The 18,888-nt window shown below is 35.1% G+C and overlaps 1 protein-coding gene across 1 annotated transcript in view; it reads right to left on the reverse strand.

Annotated features, from left to right (window-relative positions):
• Taok1 (TAO kinase 1) overlaps window positions 1–18,888 on the reverse strand; it is a 123,496-nt gene that overhangs the window by 59,531 nt on the left and 45,077 nt on the right. The window contains exon 2 of the mRNA XM_010642246.1: window positions 12,582–12,806. Within this exon, the coding sequence (XP_010640548.1) occupies window positions 12,582–12,713 (132 nt within the window). The 5' untranslated portion in view covers window positions 12,714–12,806. The remainder of the gene's footprint in view (window positions 1–12,581; window positions 12,807–18,888) is intronic.

Below are 18,888 nucleotides of genomic sequence, written 5' to 3' on the forward strand. Positions count from 1 at the left end.
TCTAGTAGAAGAAATAGGAATATGTGAGCCAAAGCACACAAAACTGCAGGTATGTAAGATGAAGTCTAAAGATCTAACAAGTCCTTCAAGCTAAAGAACTAAAGTTAAAATTCTATTAGGGAATTTAAATAAGTTGGTTTTAGCTGTTTTTAATCACACAAAAATAAAATAACTATGTGAAATAGCAGGTATGTTAATTTACTTTAGTTACCATTTTACTATCTATCGGTATCCCATACATCTGAGTTGTAAACTTCAAATATATACAATAAAATTTATTTTTTAAATACAAAAATGAAATTAAAAAATAACACTATTATGGTGATTTTATCTAAAATATCCCCCCACACCACAAAAGGCTTTCCTCCACCATACTCTTCTACTATAATGTATCTGCCTTGGAGCCAGCAGATCACGTACTGAGACAATGAAGCAAAATAAATCTTTTCTCCTTCAGGATATACATGTCAAGCATTTTGTCCCAGCAACATAAAAGCTGACCAATATAACTATACAGCAAAACTCATAAAATTATCCAGGAACTGGTATTTTAAAAAGAAAAATTCATGTTTGTTCGAATAACCCAGTAGAGGAAAATACAGAAATTTGAGTAGTACTATAAACAAAGATAAAGATTGGTCATATACAAGTCTACATTAATAAATTTGAAATACCAATGAAATGGATAATTTTCTAAGAAAAAAATGCATTACTAAAACTGATGTAAAGAAGAAATGATAACAGATTACAAATAACAGCAATGAATTACCTTTAAAATAGCCTTCAATAGAAAAAAGCCTTTACCAGGGGAACTTTTCAGGCCATAGGGAGGACAAAAAGGGAAGCTAGCTCATTAATTTTATGAAGGTAGTATAACCTTGTAGCCAAAATCTCAGAAACAGAACAAAATGGAAAGTTAGGTACCAATTTTCTTTATAAAAATAGACAAGAAGACTCTAATATTAACAAGCCAAATTTTATAGGACATGAAAATATTGTCTGGATAAAATATACAATCACAGGAATGTAAAAGATTTTGATACTAGGAAAACATTTTATGGGTTAGGAAAGTAGCTCAATGGTACAGCTCTTGCCTATCACTTTTTAGGCTCTGGGTTCAATCCCCAACAGTCCAAAATAAGTAAAACTAATAATCCATTTAAAAATTCCACAATTTGCCATATATTTTTAAAGTAAAGGGGAAAATGCATATAAACTTTCTTTTTAAAAAATTGGTATTTATGTTTTTAGGCTTTTTTTTTAATACTGGGGATCAAACTTGGGTCCTTATGTTTTAAGGCAGGCAACAGAACCACTGAGCTAAATCCTTGGCCTATAAACTTTCAATAACTACTGAAAGTGCAGAAGGGCTGAATTCCAAATATATTCAATTGCCTAGCAGGCCAAACTCTTAGAAAGCCAAAATTAGAAAGTTAATACCTAACTGAGTTTAGTGATGTCTCTATTCTGGAGGCTCAGGTAGGAGAATCAAAAATTCTAGTCTATCCTGGGCAGTTCAGCAAGACCCTGCCTCAAAAATATAAAAGGGCTGGAAATATAGCCCAGTGTGAAGGCAATAGGTTCAATCTCTATTACTGTGTTTTGTTTTGTTTTCTGATACCAGGGATTGAACTCAGGACCTTGTTGTACTTGCGAGGCAGGTGACAGAACCACTGAGCTAAATCCCCGGCCCTATTACTGTTTTTATAAAAGAGGTAATTTATCAACATGATAAATCATATCTATTGAAAACAACTGCTAATCGGAATCTAGACAAGAATCTTAAAATGTTTCAATACTTAATATTATGGAAATTCTGAAGAAAAATAACAAAAACAAAAACATGGTGATTGACACTTCAGAGAAGCAGCAAATTCTTACTATGTATAAATAAAACAGGCCAGACATAGTACATGTTTGTAATCCCAGCTGCTCCGGAGACTTAGGAGGATTACAAACTCAAGGCCAGCCTGGGCAATTTAGTGAGACCTTGCCTCGGAACAAATATTAAAAAGGGTTAGGGTTATAGGTCAGAAGTAGAGTATCCCTAGGTTCAATCCAGGACTGCTACTTTTAAGAGTACAGTAATAAGTAAAACATATTAAGGCACAGGAGAAGAGCTGCAAAATACTTAAAATTAATTTTATAAGAGAACCATCTCAAACATCTGTGCATAAACACATTTTTAATTCAGGTTTAATGAATTTCCAAAGGTAAAATGTTCTAAAATTATGATGATGACTGCAACATTGATATTTACTAAAACTCACTGCAATGTAAACTTATAAGTGGTAAATTTATGGTATATAAATTATAACTCTGTCTATATATATTTTGGGAGGGGCAGTACAGGGGATCAAACTTAGGACACTGCGCTTATGAGACAGGTGCAGCAGCACCACTGAGCTAAATCCCCAGCCATAAACCAAAAATTTTACCACTGAATTATACAATTATAATGCTATGTAATACATAGGACAAAAATAACAAAGGCTATAGAAGGGAGTAAATGATTTCTACATTTTATTTGCAGTGATTTAACATTAACAAATGAACAGACAGAATGAAAAGTCTTCTAGTAGAGAATAATAAGGTAACAGAAAAGTTTACAGAAGTATTTACATAATAAAATACTGTGTAGGTCAGAGATAAATGAGCTACTCATGCCTAAAGAACACAATACTACAGTATGTATTCTCATCAGGAGAGAAACTTAGGAGTAAAGACAAAATTAACTACAAGTTAAAGGCAAAGCAGATGCTGTAAGAGAACAAAAACAACAAAAATGCGTGAACAGAACAGGGAAAAATACAATCAATGTGATTAAAACTAGGGAACTGTGATGATATATAAATTAATCTCAAGATTAATGTGAATCACGCCGAACAGTTTATGTGACCACTGAAAGTACAAATCTTGGCCAGGCATAGTGGTACAAACCTCTAACACCAGCCTGCTGGGAGGCTGAAGGAGGAAGACCACAAATTTGCACCTAGCCTGAGCAACTCAGTGAGCCACTGTATCAAAACATAAAAAAGCATTGGGGATACAGCTCAGTGAAAAGTCCCTGGGTTCAAACCACAGTATTGGGGGTGGGAGATATTAAATTTGCAAATCCTATAAAAGAACACAGATTAGTACAATTTTACACCAGGAAAAAAGAGGTACATACTATACCTTGTCTTTAAAAATGAACCACTACCACTCACAAGAATTTTTACAAAGTAGATAAGTAACTTTGTATCATACATAGTCAGCCACATTTACTGGCAAGCTACCTAGTTCCCAAACCAGTGTTCCCTTTGGCTTTTTGATGGTATGTAAATTATACTGCAAATGGCTCATCTAGTGCTACCACATTGTATCTACCGACCCATCTACTGATATCACATAGACTCTATACTGGAAACTAAACGAGAGTGTTTATATCTTATCTGTCATCAAGAGGCAATGATCCTCTTAAGATATCTGACTCTCTGATCTGAAAAGTTATCTTTACAGAAGAATACATGAAAAACCCATAAAAGTACAAATAACATCAAACACCAAATTGAAGAAACCTTCATTTTTAATTCTTGCCATGATGTTTGTGTGACACTTTCCTAAAGTCAAAAACAACCACAAATGTAGGCAATACAGGTAAAATAAGTATATGAAATTATTAGAGAGCAACAAATACAAGCAAAACATTAGAGACTAGAATCCTTCAAAGAAAAACAGTAAACAAAGTAAGCTTCAAATTTATTCGAGTTTCATCCCAGAACTTGTAATAAAGTCCAAAATCAACAAGGAAATCGGGCAGAAAAGACCATAATTAGGAGCTGCCAAAAATATATAAGATTGCAAAAGGAACAATCTCAGAAAAGAGGTAACAAGAAGCAAGTTCAAAAACATGCAAATGTCCCTGTAGTAACTAGATAATTCTTTTTTGGTACCAGGGATCGAACTTAGGACCTTGTGCTTGCAAGGCAGGTGACAGAACCACTGGGCTAAATCCCCAGCCCTAGATAATTCTTAATTACAAATTTTGCAGAAGACTCTAAATATCCAGCTGGAAATAGAAGCTGAAAGACTGAAGACAGAAGTACAGTTTTCAGAAAACAAAAAAATGTCAGACAGGTGGAGGCAGGACTTCAAACCCCACCAAAATGATTGTACTGTGATAAATACCCAACAATGTTGGCATTTCAGATGAACTATATGCTTTATAAATAAAGGTGATGGAACAGAAGGACAAAACTGTCATCAGCTAGCCCTGACAAAGTAAAATCACCCCTACATGAGTCACTAGCATACCAAGTGAATGTCAAGAGAAAACATAATGGTGCCAGGCTCTATGATGCGCCCATCTCAGCTACTTAGGAGGCTGAAGCAGGAAGATTCTAAGTTCAAGGCCAACCTGGGCAACAAGACCCTGTTGCAAAATAAAAAAGAGCTGAGACTATAGCTCAGTGCTAGGACTGGGTTCAATTACCAGTAACAGACACACAGACATACACACAACTGCAGAAAAAAAAAGTCATTTTAAAAGTAAAATATATGAGAAAAAGCAAAAATCAGGAGAATGATTAGAGCTGCAGTACTGTATGGTTTTTACATTGTTTTTATATGCATTGTAATTTCTAGGGTAATTACAAGAAGAATTTTTCTAAAGTTTTATAAAAAAGGGTACTTATTGGGAAAAATCTACTAATTCTGTCTTCTTAGTTTCTGATGTTTTCTCTCAGTTAGAGAATTCTTAGAGATGAAACACAGTGTATGTATGCTGAAAAACCAAACAATCTAGAGTCTATATCCCTATCTCTTTTATCAGGTTCACACATCTTGGCAAACACTTCCCTTCCACATACTAGACATCTTGTATGCCACAGAACCCACTGAAATTATTTAACTAGCCTATCCTAAAACTGACTATCCTATCTTGGCTGTTTCTTTCCAAAGAAACCAAAATAAAGACTCTAGCTTACATTTTCCCCTTATTCTCTAACCTACCCTGGTACTTCCTTACATGGTCCTCCATGGCAGAGTATCCCTTTTTTTCTTGGGATCTCTAAGTATAACTGTCTTTTCAATGGCAGGCATTTCTGGCTCTATCTGCATCACCATACCTGAATAATAATCCATTGCTTCAAATATAAATAGGCAAAATAGTTCAACTGAAACCAAAATAATAGGTGGGTATGGTGGCCCACACTTGCAGTCCCAGTGAATTTTCTAGATTGAAGTGGGAGAATGTGAAATCAGTCTGGGTAACATAATGAGATTTCTTCTCAAAAAAGGGGAGAGGTGTGTGAAACTCAGTGATAGAGCATTTGCCTAGCATATTTAAGGCTCTGAATTCCATCCGTAGCACTACAATAGTAGTAACAATAATGAAGTGGAATACAAAATAAGTCACCATACTATACATTGTATGGCAGTATCTGATTAATATTAGAGCAGATTTTAAATATTCCTAGAAATTAAGAGCAAAATTTTGGATGACAAATGAGGCAATTGAAAAGGAAGATATAAAAAAATTCTAAATTCACATATTTCTAGTACTAAGGTTTAGAAATATATAAATCATGGGCTTGGGATTTAGTTGAATGGTTCCTCCGCCTGCCTCACAAGCGCAAGGTCCCGAGTTCGATCCCCAGTACCAAAAAAAAAAAAAGAAAGAAAGAAATCAAAACAAGACAGCACTAAAAGGAAAAGTCAAAAACACAATCACACACTAACCTTGAAAAGTACCACCTCTCTTATTGATAGAATAGGCAATCCAAAACAAAAAGAACAAAACATTGAACCCATCAAGGACGCAAAAGATCTGAAGAAGATAACTGTATTTACATTTCTGACATAAACAGAGCATTACAGTTAACAGGATGTAAATTATACATAATTTCTCGTGCACACTTGGAGAAAATGTTTGCAAAATATTATGGCCTCGAATGGTGGAACATGCCTATAGTCCCAGCTACAGGCAAAGCTAAGGCAGAAGGATTTCTTGAGCTTACAAGTTTTAGATTAGCCTGGTTTTGAAGCCCTCTCAAAACAAAACAATACTGAAAGTCCATCACACATCTATCAGAAGTGCTCAAATTAAAATGACGTCTATACCAAATGCTGGTGATAGTATGAAGTTTTTAGGTCTTAATAAAAAAAGTGTGGTAATTAGCTATATTTTTAATTTAATTTTGAGACCATGTCTTGCTGGTCTTGAACTCATGGTGATCCTCCTGCTTCAGCCTCCTGAGTGCTGGAATTATAGGCATGTACCAGCATGCCCAGCACATCTATAAAAATATACATATACCTGCCCTATGTCCAACAATTCCATCCTCAGTATTTACTGCACAAAAAGGAAAACTTAGGTCCATAAAGAGAACTGTTCAAGGATGTTGGCAGCAATTTTATTCTTAGTAACAAAAAAACTGTAAACAATCTAGCTTATCAACAATAGAAAAAAGAAATAAACTACAGAATAATCATTTTTAAATGTGATATTCAATTTTATATGTCAGCTTGGTTGGGTCATAATACCCACATATTTGATCAAATGGTATTCTAGATGTTCATATGAAGGCATTTTTAGGATGGGACTTAAATCAATAGACTCTAAAAAGCAAATTGTCCTCTAAAATGCAGAGGGGCTTCACATATCAGTTGAAGACCTTAGGAGAAAAACTGACATCCCCTGAGGGCAATGGAATTAGGGTAGCCAACTGTCTTCTAACTCAAACTTAAACTCTTCTGAGGGTCTCCAGGTTTCTGGCCTTCTTTGTAAAATTTGAGCTTACTAGCATTATGAGCCAATTCCAGAAAATACACTGTTGTTTTCTTAATCTGTGTGTATGTATGTATCATTCATGAAACTACCAAATAAATAAACATCATAAAATATTTTCCTTAAAAAAGATTATTTAAATTAATATTATATTGTTTCTGAATCGTTCTGTTTCACTCTTTGCCTACGTGGGCACTAGTACCACAGGGCTTTACTTATTGCATTATAGTTTTCAATAAAACAATTCATGGCTCCCTTCAATAGTCTCCTTTTCAATATCCTTTCAAATTATTTTCTATGCTAGTCACACTGCTTCCTTCTCCTTTTCTTCTTTTTCCCTCCAAATTGACAAAAACATTCATAAGGAAGAAATATGATGATATTCATCACAAAATTATTTTTAATAGCAAATAGATGGGAAAAATCTAAATATCTACTCATAAGGAATGATGAAAGCAATAACATTACATAAAATATATATGATGAATGTGAAAAGAAACTAAATGTTACATATAAACTGTGAAAAATATACAACAGAATGAATAAATGATACCATTTATTTTAGAAAGTAAATTGTGAATGACAGAATTATGTGTTGAAGATATATGTGGTTTCTTTCTGCTTTTCTTTTTAAAAGAGAAGGGTGGAGCCAGGCGTGGTGGCACATGCCTGTAATCCCGGCACTCAGGAGGCTGAAGCAGGAGGATCGCTATGAGTTCGAGACCAGCCTGGGCTATAGTGAGTTCCAGGTCAGTCTCAACTACATAGTGAAATCCTCTCTCAAAAAAACAAAAAAAAGGTGATATACCTTTATACAAATAAGCAAAGTATGAGTATTTTATGGAAAATCTCAAAGCAATTAAAGTTTCAAAGGAAAACTGACTTAGCTACACTGACAACTACACAAAGAAAACTAAAACCAGAAAAAGGGGATATTATGGAAATAAAAAGGAGTACATGATACTATTAACAGCTGTGTATCTATGAATTAGATGACAAATTATTAGAAACATAAATTATTTAAATTAACTCAAAGAAAATTTAAAAATTTTAATAGATCATAACGAGAGAATAAATCTGTAATTAAAGTCTTTCCAAGAAAGGAAAATCCAGAATCAAATGCCTTTGTTAGTGGATTATTCTACCAAAGAATCAACATCAATCCTTCACAAATTCTTCCAAAAGACAAATTAGAAAGGAACACTTTCTATGAAGTCAGTAGTACTCTAATACAATACCAGATAAACATATCACCAGAAAACTACAGATCAATATCTCTTATGAATATACAGTAAAGAGTCCATAACACCATACTAGCCAACCAAAACTGACAGCATATTAAAAGAATTATACACCATGATTAAATGGGATTTTATCCTAGAAATACAAGAATGGTTCAACATGACAAAAATCAACCACAGTATTAAAAATGAAGGGGAAAAAACCCACGATCTTGACACAGAAAAAATTGACAATCCAAAACACTTTCATAATGAAAACACTAGAAAAACTAAGAATAAAAAAACTTGCTTAACATGATAAAAGACATGAAAAATCCAGAACCAACATAGTTAATGGTGAAATTTTGACTACGATTCTTAAAATCAGGAACAAGACAAACTGCTCACTTTTGCACTGCTATTCAAGGCTGTACTAGAAGTTCTAGCCAGAACAATTAGGACAGAAAATACAAATCAAGGCACCCAAATTACAAAAAAAAAAAAAAAATCTTCATCTGCAGATGAAATATTCTCATGTATATCTTCCAAAAAATCCAAAGTAAAGATATCAGAGCAAATAAATTCAGCAAACATATAGGTTGTAAGATGAATATACAAAATCAACTATTTATATACATCAGCAAAAAACAATTTGGGGAGCAGCATATACCTCTAATCCCAGCTACTTGAGAGACTGAAGCAGAGGATCTTAAGTATGAGCCCAGGCTGAGTAGGAAGATAAGGACTGGGGATGTAGCTCAGTGGCAGAGCACTTGCCCTGGAAGAAGCCCTAGGTTTGGAGAAAAGTCAATTCTAGTCCTTTTGCCCATTGTAAATTTGGGTTGTTTATCTAATTGTTGTTCAGGCGCAGGGGTAAAAGGGGTGAGGAACTAATACTCTGAATACATAAAGAACCCCTACAACTCAGTAACAAAGAAACAAGCAACTCAATTTTACAAGTAGATAAAAGGAATAGAATAGACATTTTTCCAAAAAAGAAATACACGTGGCATGTGAAAAGATGCTCCAAATCATCAGTCTTTTGAGAAATGTAAATCAAAACGATAATGAGATAACACTTTACACATATTAGGGTAGCTATCATAAAAATACTAAGATGGCCATATATAAAATATCAGACCATGTTATGGGTGTGGAAAAACTGGAATATACTCAATATTGTTGATGGGAATGGAAATACTATAGCATGTATAGTGCCATTTGGCAGTTCCTCAAAATGTAAACAGAGAATTGCCACAGTAATATGCAATTCATTGCTAGATATATAGTCAAAATTGGCAACTGGGACTTACTGGGGCTGAGAAAACAATATCCCAAAATTTGGCTATTTGATATGGTGAGTACTTTGAACCAAAAAATAAGAGTCAGAACCAAGATCTCTCTGACCTTCAGAAAATCCTGTCTTCTACTTCTTTTCATTCAAAATCAAAAAGCAGCTTTCTCTGAAGGTTTAAACTGTGTGCTGTACTGAGTAATGTGTTCCATCCTGCCCAAGACCTGAATCATCTCTTTGTCCAGAGTATCCATGCTGCATATGCTACCCACTATTAGTGGTTTAATAGCTATCTTAGCTATCAGATCAACTGTCATGATATTTCAGGGCTTGTGAGGCAGGGTGCAATCATACCTCACAGTTGAAGTAGCAACTCAGGAGAAAAGGAACAGGAAGCTATGACTCTGGCAATAAGGGTGAGAAAGTAAATGAGGTTATTATTACAGGAACAAGCTGCTGTAGTTCCTGAGATGATAAAGTGGGATGCACAAGCAAACTGGGTAAGACTAAACAAGGCTCGCAACAGATTTGACCTAGAGCTGACCCTAAAATTCCAAATTCACACCCGCATAGTAACTAAACTCTCTCTAGTACAGACTCTAACGCTTCCTGAAAAAAAACAGATTAATAACATTTCCTTGAGATATCATAAAAGTGAAATATCTCCTTTTTCAGGTTCTTTGTGGTATAGCCAGCTTTGCTTTCCTTTACTAGGGCTATCTCTTTCCTAGGACTGGAAACCCAACAGGGCAGCCAGCTGTGCTCTTCTTATAATAAACTTGCATTTTATTGTCACTTTTACAATTAATCCATGTCTGAGTTCCATTTTTATTTTCTTTTTTTTAAGTATAGGGGTTTAACCCAGGGCCTTTTTGTAATGGGCTGCATTTTTAGCCCTTTTCTATTTTTTATTTTGAGACAGGGTCTAAATTGCCCAGGTTGGGCTACAATTTGGGATCCTCCTGCCTTAGTCTGCCACATTCCTGGGATTACAGGCATATGCCACCATGTCTGGCTATAATTTTCATCTTAATGTGGAGTTAAAGATCCACATTACCTGCTGACTGGTGACACTTCTATTGAGGTAATGATTAATTTACTTAGTAACAACACCAAAGTGCAAGAGGAGTGATGCTGGCAATTGGTTAAGCTAAGAGATGCCACAAATTGCTTCTTTTAAGTAAAAGAGTAATGTAATAGCCGGGTGTGGTGGCACATGCCTATAATCCCAACACTCGGGAGGCTGAGACAGGAGGATGGCTGTGAGTTCAAGACCAGCATGGGATACACAGTGAGTTCCAGGGCAGTCTGAACTACACAGTAAGACCTTGTTTCCAAAAAAAGAGTGATGTAATTAAAGTTCTCAATAAGAGAAAAAGAGCTGTATGATTAAAAAAAAACAAACCCATACACTGACATTGCTAGGTTCTATGGAAAGAATAAATCGATCCATGAAATTAGTGCTACTTCCCTAGAATTTGTCAGACCCTCTCTCAGCACTAAGCAAAAATAAAAATTTAAAAAAATTTTAAAGTAAAAAGGAAGGAAGAAAAGGAAAGATGGAAAAGATGTAAAGTATAAGGCCCAGTACTACCTTTGGTTTCAGGCACTAAGGGTCTTAGAACTTATCCCTTGAGGAAAAGGAAGTGCTTTTATTATATAAGAAAGTTTAAAATTTTCACTCTCCCCTCCAAAAGTTTCAATAATTTTAATCTCTAAAATGAATTAGCAATAGAGAAACAGGAAAGAAAAAAAGCATATGCACTTAATAATGTGGAGAAACACAGAAGCCATAAAGTAGGAGACCAAAGAAAAGGCCAGATGGTTGAACCTTAAATATCATTTTGAGCTACAGAAAGAAATAGAGACTTGATGAGCCAGGCATGCTGGCACAAGCCTATAATCTCAAAACTCAGGAAGGTGAGGCAGGAAGATTGTGAGTTTGAGGCCAGCCTGGGCTAATAGTGAGATTCTATCTCAAAAAAAAAAAAAACAAAAAAAAAAAAACCAAAAAAGGAAGGGAGAAAGGGAGGGAGGCATAGGGACCTAAGGTTGTTGTTGAGTGGGAGGCTGAGGACTGAGAAGAGGAAGAAAAAGGTGGACAAAAGTTGTCCTAGTTTGATGACAAAGTCTCCCAAGTAACTGTCACTCATTATCTGTCTGAGCCAGATGTCAGAACCATAATCTTTTATTCTTGTGAAATGATCTTTCCTAAATAGATCAGGGCTATCAGATAGAAAGCCTCAGGCTGCATGCAGTGTTTATTTCTTTTCACAAATGGATAGCTTTTTTTCCCTGAAAAGGTATACTTTTTTCTCTAAATAACCAACTCAAAACATAACACAAAAATATGTTTATGGTGGGATATTTTGATGTTTTTCAATTATCTTTTGTTAAAATATTTGGCGTTTTATCTTTTATTCTAGAAACATCCAGAACAGCTACATATCAATAAAGGTGAAAGATAAGCTTTTTGTTATTTATAGCAACAGTACCTAAGCTTACCTAATGGAGTAATTTTTGGAAAGCCCCTTGATAACCACAGGATGGGAGCTGATAGCCGGGGGAACAAACCAAAGGTGCTTAGCTCAGAGGGTTGGAACTCACAACTTATCCCCCACCTCAGAAGAAGAAAAAGAGGCTAAAATTTGAGTCAATCACCAAAAGCTGATGATCTGATCAACTGTTGTAACAAAACCTCCATAAAACACAAAAGGATTGAGTTTATGTTTTCAAAGAATAAAAACATCTATGCAAAGAGACTGGTATACTTCAATTCCGAGGGGATAGAAGCTTGAGTTAGGACCTTTCCAGACCTCATTATGTATTCTTTTTATCTGAAGAGATTTGTATTCTCTTTGAACATTCTCAGAATCTTTTTGTATCTTTTAAAACTTCTGGTTTACCTTAATGTCGTACACTGATCTAGCAAATTAATCAAACCAAGGAAGGGGCTGTGGGAACCCAGATTTGTGGCTGATGGGTCAGAATCCAAAACCTGGAATCCTTGGCATCTAAGGTGGGAGGCAGTTTTGGACTAAACCCTCAAATTGTGGGACCTGACAACTTGTGGGACCTGACACTATTTCCAGGTAGTGCTGGAACAGAACTGAACTAGAAGATATACAGAAGTATTTATGCTACAGAAGCAACTGCTTGCTTAAAGTATGGGGACACATCTGGTATAAGGAATGTGCTGTGACAGCATGGTAAGAGTTTAGTTGTTTTACTCATCAAATTCTATATATTGTATTATTGATTTTAGTCAGACATCAAAAGTGTATATTTTAACACTTACAAAATATACTGCTCCAAAGCTTCCATGGCCAATTTCTCTGAGATCTGTGAAGAGCTTCTCTGGATCTTCTTTGAAGAAGAGCTCTGCAATTTCAGGGTCCTTTAGACTGCCAGCTCTGTTAGTTGATGGCATCCTGTTGGGCAGTCAGCTGTATGATTCTAATTTTAAACTGCTATCCCAATCCTTGGTTCATCTGTATGAATGAAGCCACGTTGGCATAAACTACTGTAAATAAATAAGAACAGAAAAGTAGGAAAATTAAAAGCTGCTAAGAATAATTTATGTAAAATCATTTACTGACAGCATCCACAAAAATTATTGAATTTCACTGAAAAGGCAATGTGACCTACTGCTGTAGTAGTTCTTAAGCCTGGCTCATTATCACAATTACTTGTGTTACTTTAAAAAAGAAATTCCTTTCTTTCTTTCTTTCTTTCTTTCTTTCTTTCTTTCTTTCTTTCTTTCTTTCTTTCTTCTTTTCTTTTCTTTCTTCCTTCCGTTTTTTTTTTTTTTTTTTTCCTTCCGTTTTTTTTTTTTTTTTTTTCCTTCCGTTTTTTTTTTTTTTTTTTTGGTTTTGAGACAGGGTCTCAACTCTGTAGTTGAGTCTGACCTGGAACTCACTATGTAGCCCAGGCTGGTCTTGAACTCACAACGATCCTCCTGCCTCAGCCTCCAAGTGCTGGGATTACAGGTGTGCACCACCACGCCCGGCAAAAAAGAAATTTCTAAACCAAGCACAGTAGAACACATCTGTAATCCCATCCTCCTGGGAGGCTGTCACAGGAGTTTGTGCCCAGACTGGCACAAAGATCCTATGTCTCAAAGTAAGAAAAAAATACCTAAAAGGGCTGGAAAATAAAATAAATAAAAGGGCTGGAAACGTAGCTCAGTAAGAAGGCCTGAGTTCGATTCCAATTACTCCATAACAGTCAAAAAACAGGGGGTTGGGTTCTCCACAATACACCATTTAAAAATTTTAGATACATCTTTATATCTTGAGAAGCTTTCAATGTCATAATATATATAAAGATTACCTAATTCTGACACAGTTACCAAAAGAAATGATACAATACAAGAACAATTAAAAAGATACTAGGGCCAGGAATTTAGCTCAGTGGTTCTGCCACCTGCCTCACAACTGCAAGGACCAGAGTTCAATCCCCAGTACCCCCCCCACAAAAAAATAGTACAGGACAAGCTTTATGCATAACTGTTTTAACAACAGGCAGATGCCACTTACTAATGATCTCCATATTCGTGGAAATACACAAAAAATGTATTAGTAAACTTTCTTTTCCTTTCAGATATGATATAATCGTTTATTAATCAATTCTGACAAGACATTTTAAAGGAAAACATACCAGGAGAAAGTACGAATTTAACCCAGACTTTTCCCACATAAACCTGAGTGACATTAAAATCAATTATCAATTGGCTTCTTAAATAAGTGGCCATACAGATAACCAGTGAATTCCTTGGTATTTCTGCTACCAATTCTTTTATCAGATTACCCAAATATTAAAATAACTACTAACTAACTCAGAGGCATCAGGACCTGGGTCTGGAATGAGGAGGCCTATTAGTCAAGAAACACTATTTACAAGTTGTGAGCTTGAGTAGTCTTATTTTCCTAATCTGTAAAATGAAAATAACCTACTTCATGAAGTAGTTGTGAGGGTTAAATGAGTTAAATGTAAGCACAGACCAGCACCCTGGCACAGTAAGCACTACAACAAATGGTAGCTATTATCTTTTAATTTGCTTAATTTTAGCAATTAAATAATATAATTTACTTTATTAGAATTCTAAAGAAAACAAAGCTTCACCTAATTCTTATATCCTTTACATGACTTTTAAGCAGGCCTCACTTCTGGCAAAACAACAAAACCAACCAACCCCTCTTCCCCTCTCCCCCCTTCTCTACTTCCCTCCTTTTTCTCTTTCTTCCAGTACTGAGGATTGAACTCAGGGCCTTCACACAAAGCTACATTCCAGTTTTTAAATTTTTTATTTTGACAAAAGATCTCACTAAGTTACTAAATTTCCCAGGCTGGGCTAAAACTTGCAATCCTTCTGCCTCAGTCTCCCAGAGTGCTTAAGTATGCACCACATCTCCAACTTCAATTCTTTTTTTTTTTTTAAGAGTAGGAAAATTTTATTGAGGGAAAGAAAACTGTCTAAGAGAGACAGAAGGGGGACCGGGAAGTGGGTTGCCCCTCCAACTTCAGGTTCTTGATACAAAACTTCTTCATAATTATGTAAAACAGATTTATGTTTTTTTCACCTTTCCAAAGTAAAACTTCACTGCAATAAAAAGGTGTTAATTAGAAACCCAGCAAGATAGGTGGACATGCCTGTAATTCCAGGGAGACTGGGACAGGAGAACTGTTAGAGACCAGCCTGAGCAACTAAGCCAAGACCCTATCGCAAAATAAAAAGAGCTGATGATATGATTCAGTGATGGAACAATTATCTGCCTGGCATGTGTGGGATGTATAAGCCCTAGGTTCAATTCCTAGCACCACCACCACCAAAAAAAAAAGAGACAGTATAAATGAAATTGTATTTCATTTCTAATATACACCCAAGGCTGACCCATATATTTCAATCAATTTCCCTGCTCTGGAAATTCCCTGGAACAAAGATTATCAATTATTAATTACATTTCTCCTAAGATACAAGAACATAAAAAAAAAAATCACTGAAATTCTTACCCCTAAAATGAAAAGGCTGAACTAAATACCACAAAAAATATTAATATTTAAGGGGCTAAAAGTGCATGCGGTTCAGTGGTAGAGCACTAGCTTACCATACACATGTTGTCTAACCCCCCCAGCCCTGGAAAAAAGTATTTTTGTGTTAATATTCAATCAACCTGTAAAAATATTTTTTTAAAAAATCAGCATTAAAATCTTATTTAAGGTGTTTTTTTTTCTTTTTTCTTTTCGGCACCAGGGGTGGAACTCAGGGCATTGTGCTTGTGAGGCAGGCACAATGACAAAACTAAACCCCCAGCCCTTATTTAAGGTTTTTGAGTGACCAAGTTCTAGTATTATTACAAGAATATTTTTACATTAAAATTTTATCAGTTCCAGATTTGCATCTTGCATCATCTGCCTAACAAATTCTCACTCAAAATTGAGTTTTAGATCAAATGTCAAAATGTTTATAAAATTTTAGCCCTGTTAGAAAGAGCTAGACACTTTTTTTTTGGTACTGGGGATTGAACTAGGGACCTTGCGCTTTTGAGGCAGACGGTGGAACCACTGAGCTAAATCCCCAGCCATGGACATTCTTTTTGTAGCTCAAAACATCCTGCAGTATTTACAATACTGCAATCTTGTGCAGCACCCCCACAGGTATGTGTTCTCCTTTATTTATTTTTTTAATAATCTCTCCACCTCCTACAGCCTCTAGTTATCATTAAATATTTGTTAAACCAAAGAATAATCTTCCTTTTCTAACCCTAAAAATGATGTTATTTCAATAGTTACCCAACAAATAGTACTATACACATAAGATTATGATACACAAACATATTAAAATTGGTAAGAGTAAATTCCTAAGCATAGCACCTTGCAGAAAATCAGTGAGACCAAAAAAAAAAAAAAATCCCATGGAACGCTTGCTCTACTAATTATCAAAAGATAAAACAACTGCCACCAAAAAGGGCAGAGAATCTTAAAGAACCATAAAACAAGAAGGACTAGTAAATCTATCATCTAAAAGACAAGCTAGGAGTATAGTTCAGTGGTAAAATGCTTGTTTGTCATTTGACTGCTGGCACCAAACAAAAAATAGGGGAATAAAAAAACAAAAAAGTTCTCCACTGGGAGAACTAATGGCCATGTGGAAAAAATATTAAATTACAAGTGTATCAGATATACAAATATGACAAATAAAAAAATACAACTATGTAAGTACTAGAATGAGAATAAATTTTTCTATTTGAGGAAACTTTCCCCTGATCTAAATCCAAAGCAGTAAGAAAAAAAGCTTTTTATTTTCTTTTTTTGAAATAGGGTCTCATTATGTTCACAAGGTGGCCTCAAACTCACAATCTTCCTCAGCCTACCAAATACAGTAGCTGGAATTACAGACCTGCACTATCTGGCTGAAAAACTTTTATACACACACACACACACACACACACACACACACACACGCGCATATTTTGCCATATATATATTATACCTAACAATATAAAAAAGAAAATTTAGGGCTGGTGGTGTAACTCATAGTAGAACATTTGCCTTGCAGGCATAAGGCCCAGCTTTTGGGGGTTTTTTTTGGCACTAAGGATCAAACTCAGGTCCTCGCACTTGTAAGGCAGGCGGAGGGCAGAATCACTGAGCTAAATCCCCTGCCCCAAGGCCAAGGTTTGATACTCAGTACCACAAAAAGAAAAAATTTGGGAGGATATTTTTAGAGGCCACAGAGCAAACAGATTTGGCCCTTGGGCCAATGTGGCAACTCCTGAGCTATACAATGGAGATTTAATGCAGTTAAAAGGATTTCACTTTTTGTTTTAGTTTCCAATAGCATGTGAAGCATACAAAGCAGGTTGATATTGTGTGATTTTTAAAAACTTGTCAATTACAACAGAATGTTACAAATATAGTATCACTGTGTCCTGTAATTTCAATCTGAATTCATTAAGAAACATTAAGTCTGCACAGAGGTAAATATCTAAAGCCATTCAGTGTTCAACAATAACATTTATTTCTACTCAAAATAATTTAAACTCAGTCCTAGATTCACAACATCAACCTGCTGTGTGTTAAGTTGTAGAAAACTCAAGACAGCTTTTGTAAGTACCAAAAATTAATGAGCGGAAAATGGTTAAGTCCAAAAAAGAGTTAAGCTAACATTAAAATACATAAGACTATTTTGCATAAAGTACTTACAAAAAAAAAAATCAATGAACAACAAATGGCTTTATATTTAACACGACAAGCTTCATGAATTAATCCAACTAAGCCTTTTTCTTTTTGATGCATATTTCACACATCTTAGCCAACTCAACTTCAGGTGATACTAAATTAGTCTTCATAGACTAATTCAACTTTGAAAATATTCTCACCTTTATTTGATATTTGCAGATTATTGACAGAGGCTAACTCTTCAGGCCTTTCCAAGTTGACAAAGACTCTTCAATGTGTAAGTGACTTCTGATGAGCCAAGGAAAATCACTCAAAATCATTTTTAAAAATTGACTATTGATATTGCTCCTAATGTCCTCAATTCTTTAAACAGCTCTTGTAAATAAAGGTTTAAGAAGTTTATTTTCTATAAACATATTTTTTCACTGCCACAATTATATATGATCTCATTTACACATTATCAGTAAACAATTTTCCTTGCTTGGTTAACATATGAGTTATTTAAAAAATGTGCTTTAGTTACAGCCACATTTTCATACTTAATTGTGAAGAAATTGAATTTAAAAATTTTTTCACCATCTCTTCCAAGTTAATTAATAACATCATGACAGGGCTTAGTCTGTAAATATCTATGTATATTACCTTTTTTTAGCATAAACTAGAGTTATGGTACAATGTACAAAACATTTTGCTATCTAATTTGAAGACAAAATTTTCCACACACTACTGGGATTTTAAAAGCATGACATTAGTACTCCACTCTACTTGTTTTGACATAATGAATAGGCACTGGTAAGAAAATAAATAAAATGTCACAGCTCAGTGATAGGTACTGAAGTATAATTGCATTAGTGCAATTTCTAGTGTGCCAAGTTGTGGTGTTAGGGATGAAAAAAAATCATGTATAGTCTCTACCATAGTACAGCTACACAATTTTGTCATTCTGGTACAAAAAGCAACTACTGACAGTATATAAATAAATAAACTTGTTTTCCAATAAAACGTTACTGATAATTCAATTTGAATTTTATACAGTTTTCATGTGCCACAACATACTATTTTTCTTTTGATTTTTTTCCCAGCCATTTATAAAAAATATGAAAAACAGCTGTGTATGATGGTGCACACTTGTAATCCCAGCACTCAGGAGGCTGAGGCAGGAGGACTGCCTTGAGTTTGAGGCCAGCTTAGGCTATGTGAGTTCAAGGCCAGCCTGCACTAACAAGTAAGACCCTGTCTCAAAAAACAAAAAACAAGACCAGGGATTTAGCTCAGTGGAGCTGCCGCCTGCCTGCCTTGCAAGTACAAGGACCCAAGTTCAATCCCTGGTACAAAAAAAAAAAAAAAATCTTAGCTGGGACCATACAAAAATCAAGTAGTAGAGCTGTATGCAGCTATCCAAAGAGGAATATCTCTATCTTATG

The sequence above is a fragment of the Fukomys damarensis genome, unplaced genomic scaffold (assembly GCF_012274545.1).
Source record: "Fukomys damarensis isolate Sample0158 unplaced genomic scaffold, DMR_v1.0_HiC HiC_scaffold_13, whole genome shotgun sequence".
Lineage (NCBI taxonomy): Eukaryota > Metazoa > Chordata > Mammalia > Rodentia > Bathyergidae > Fukomys > Fukomys damarensis.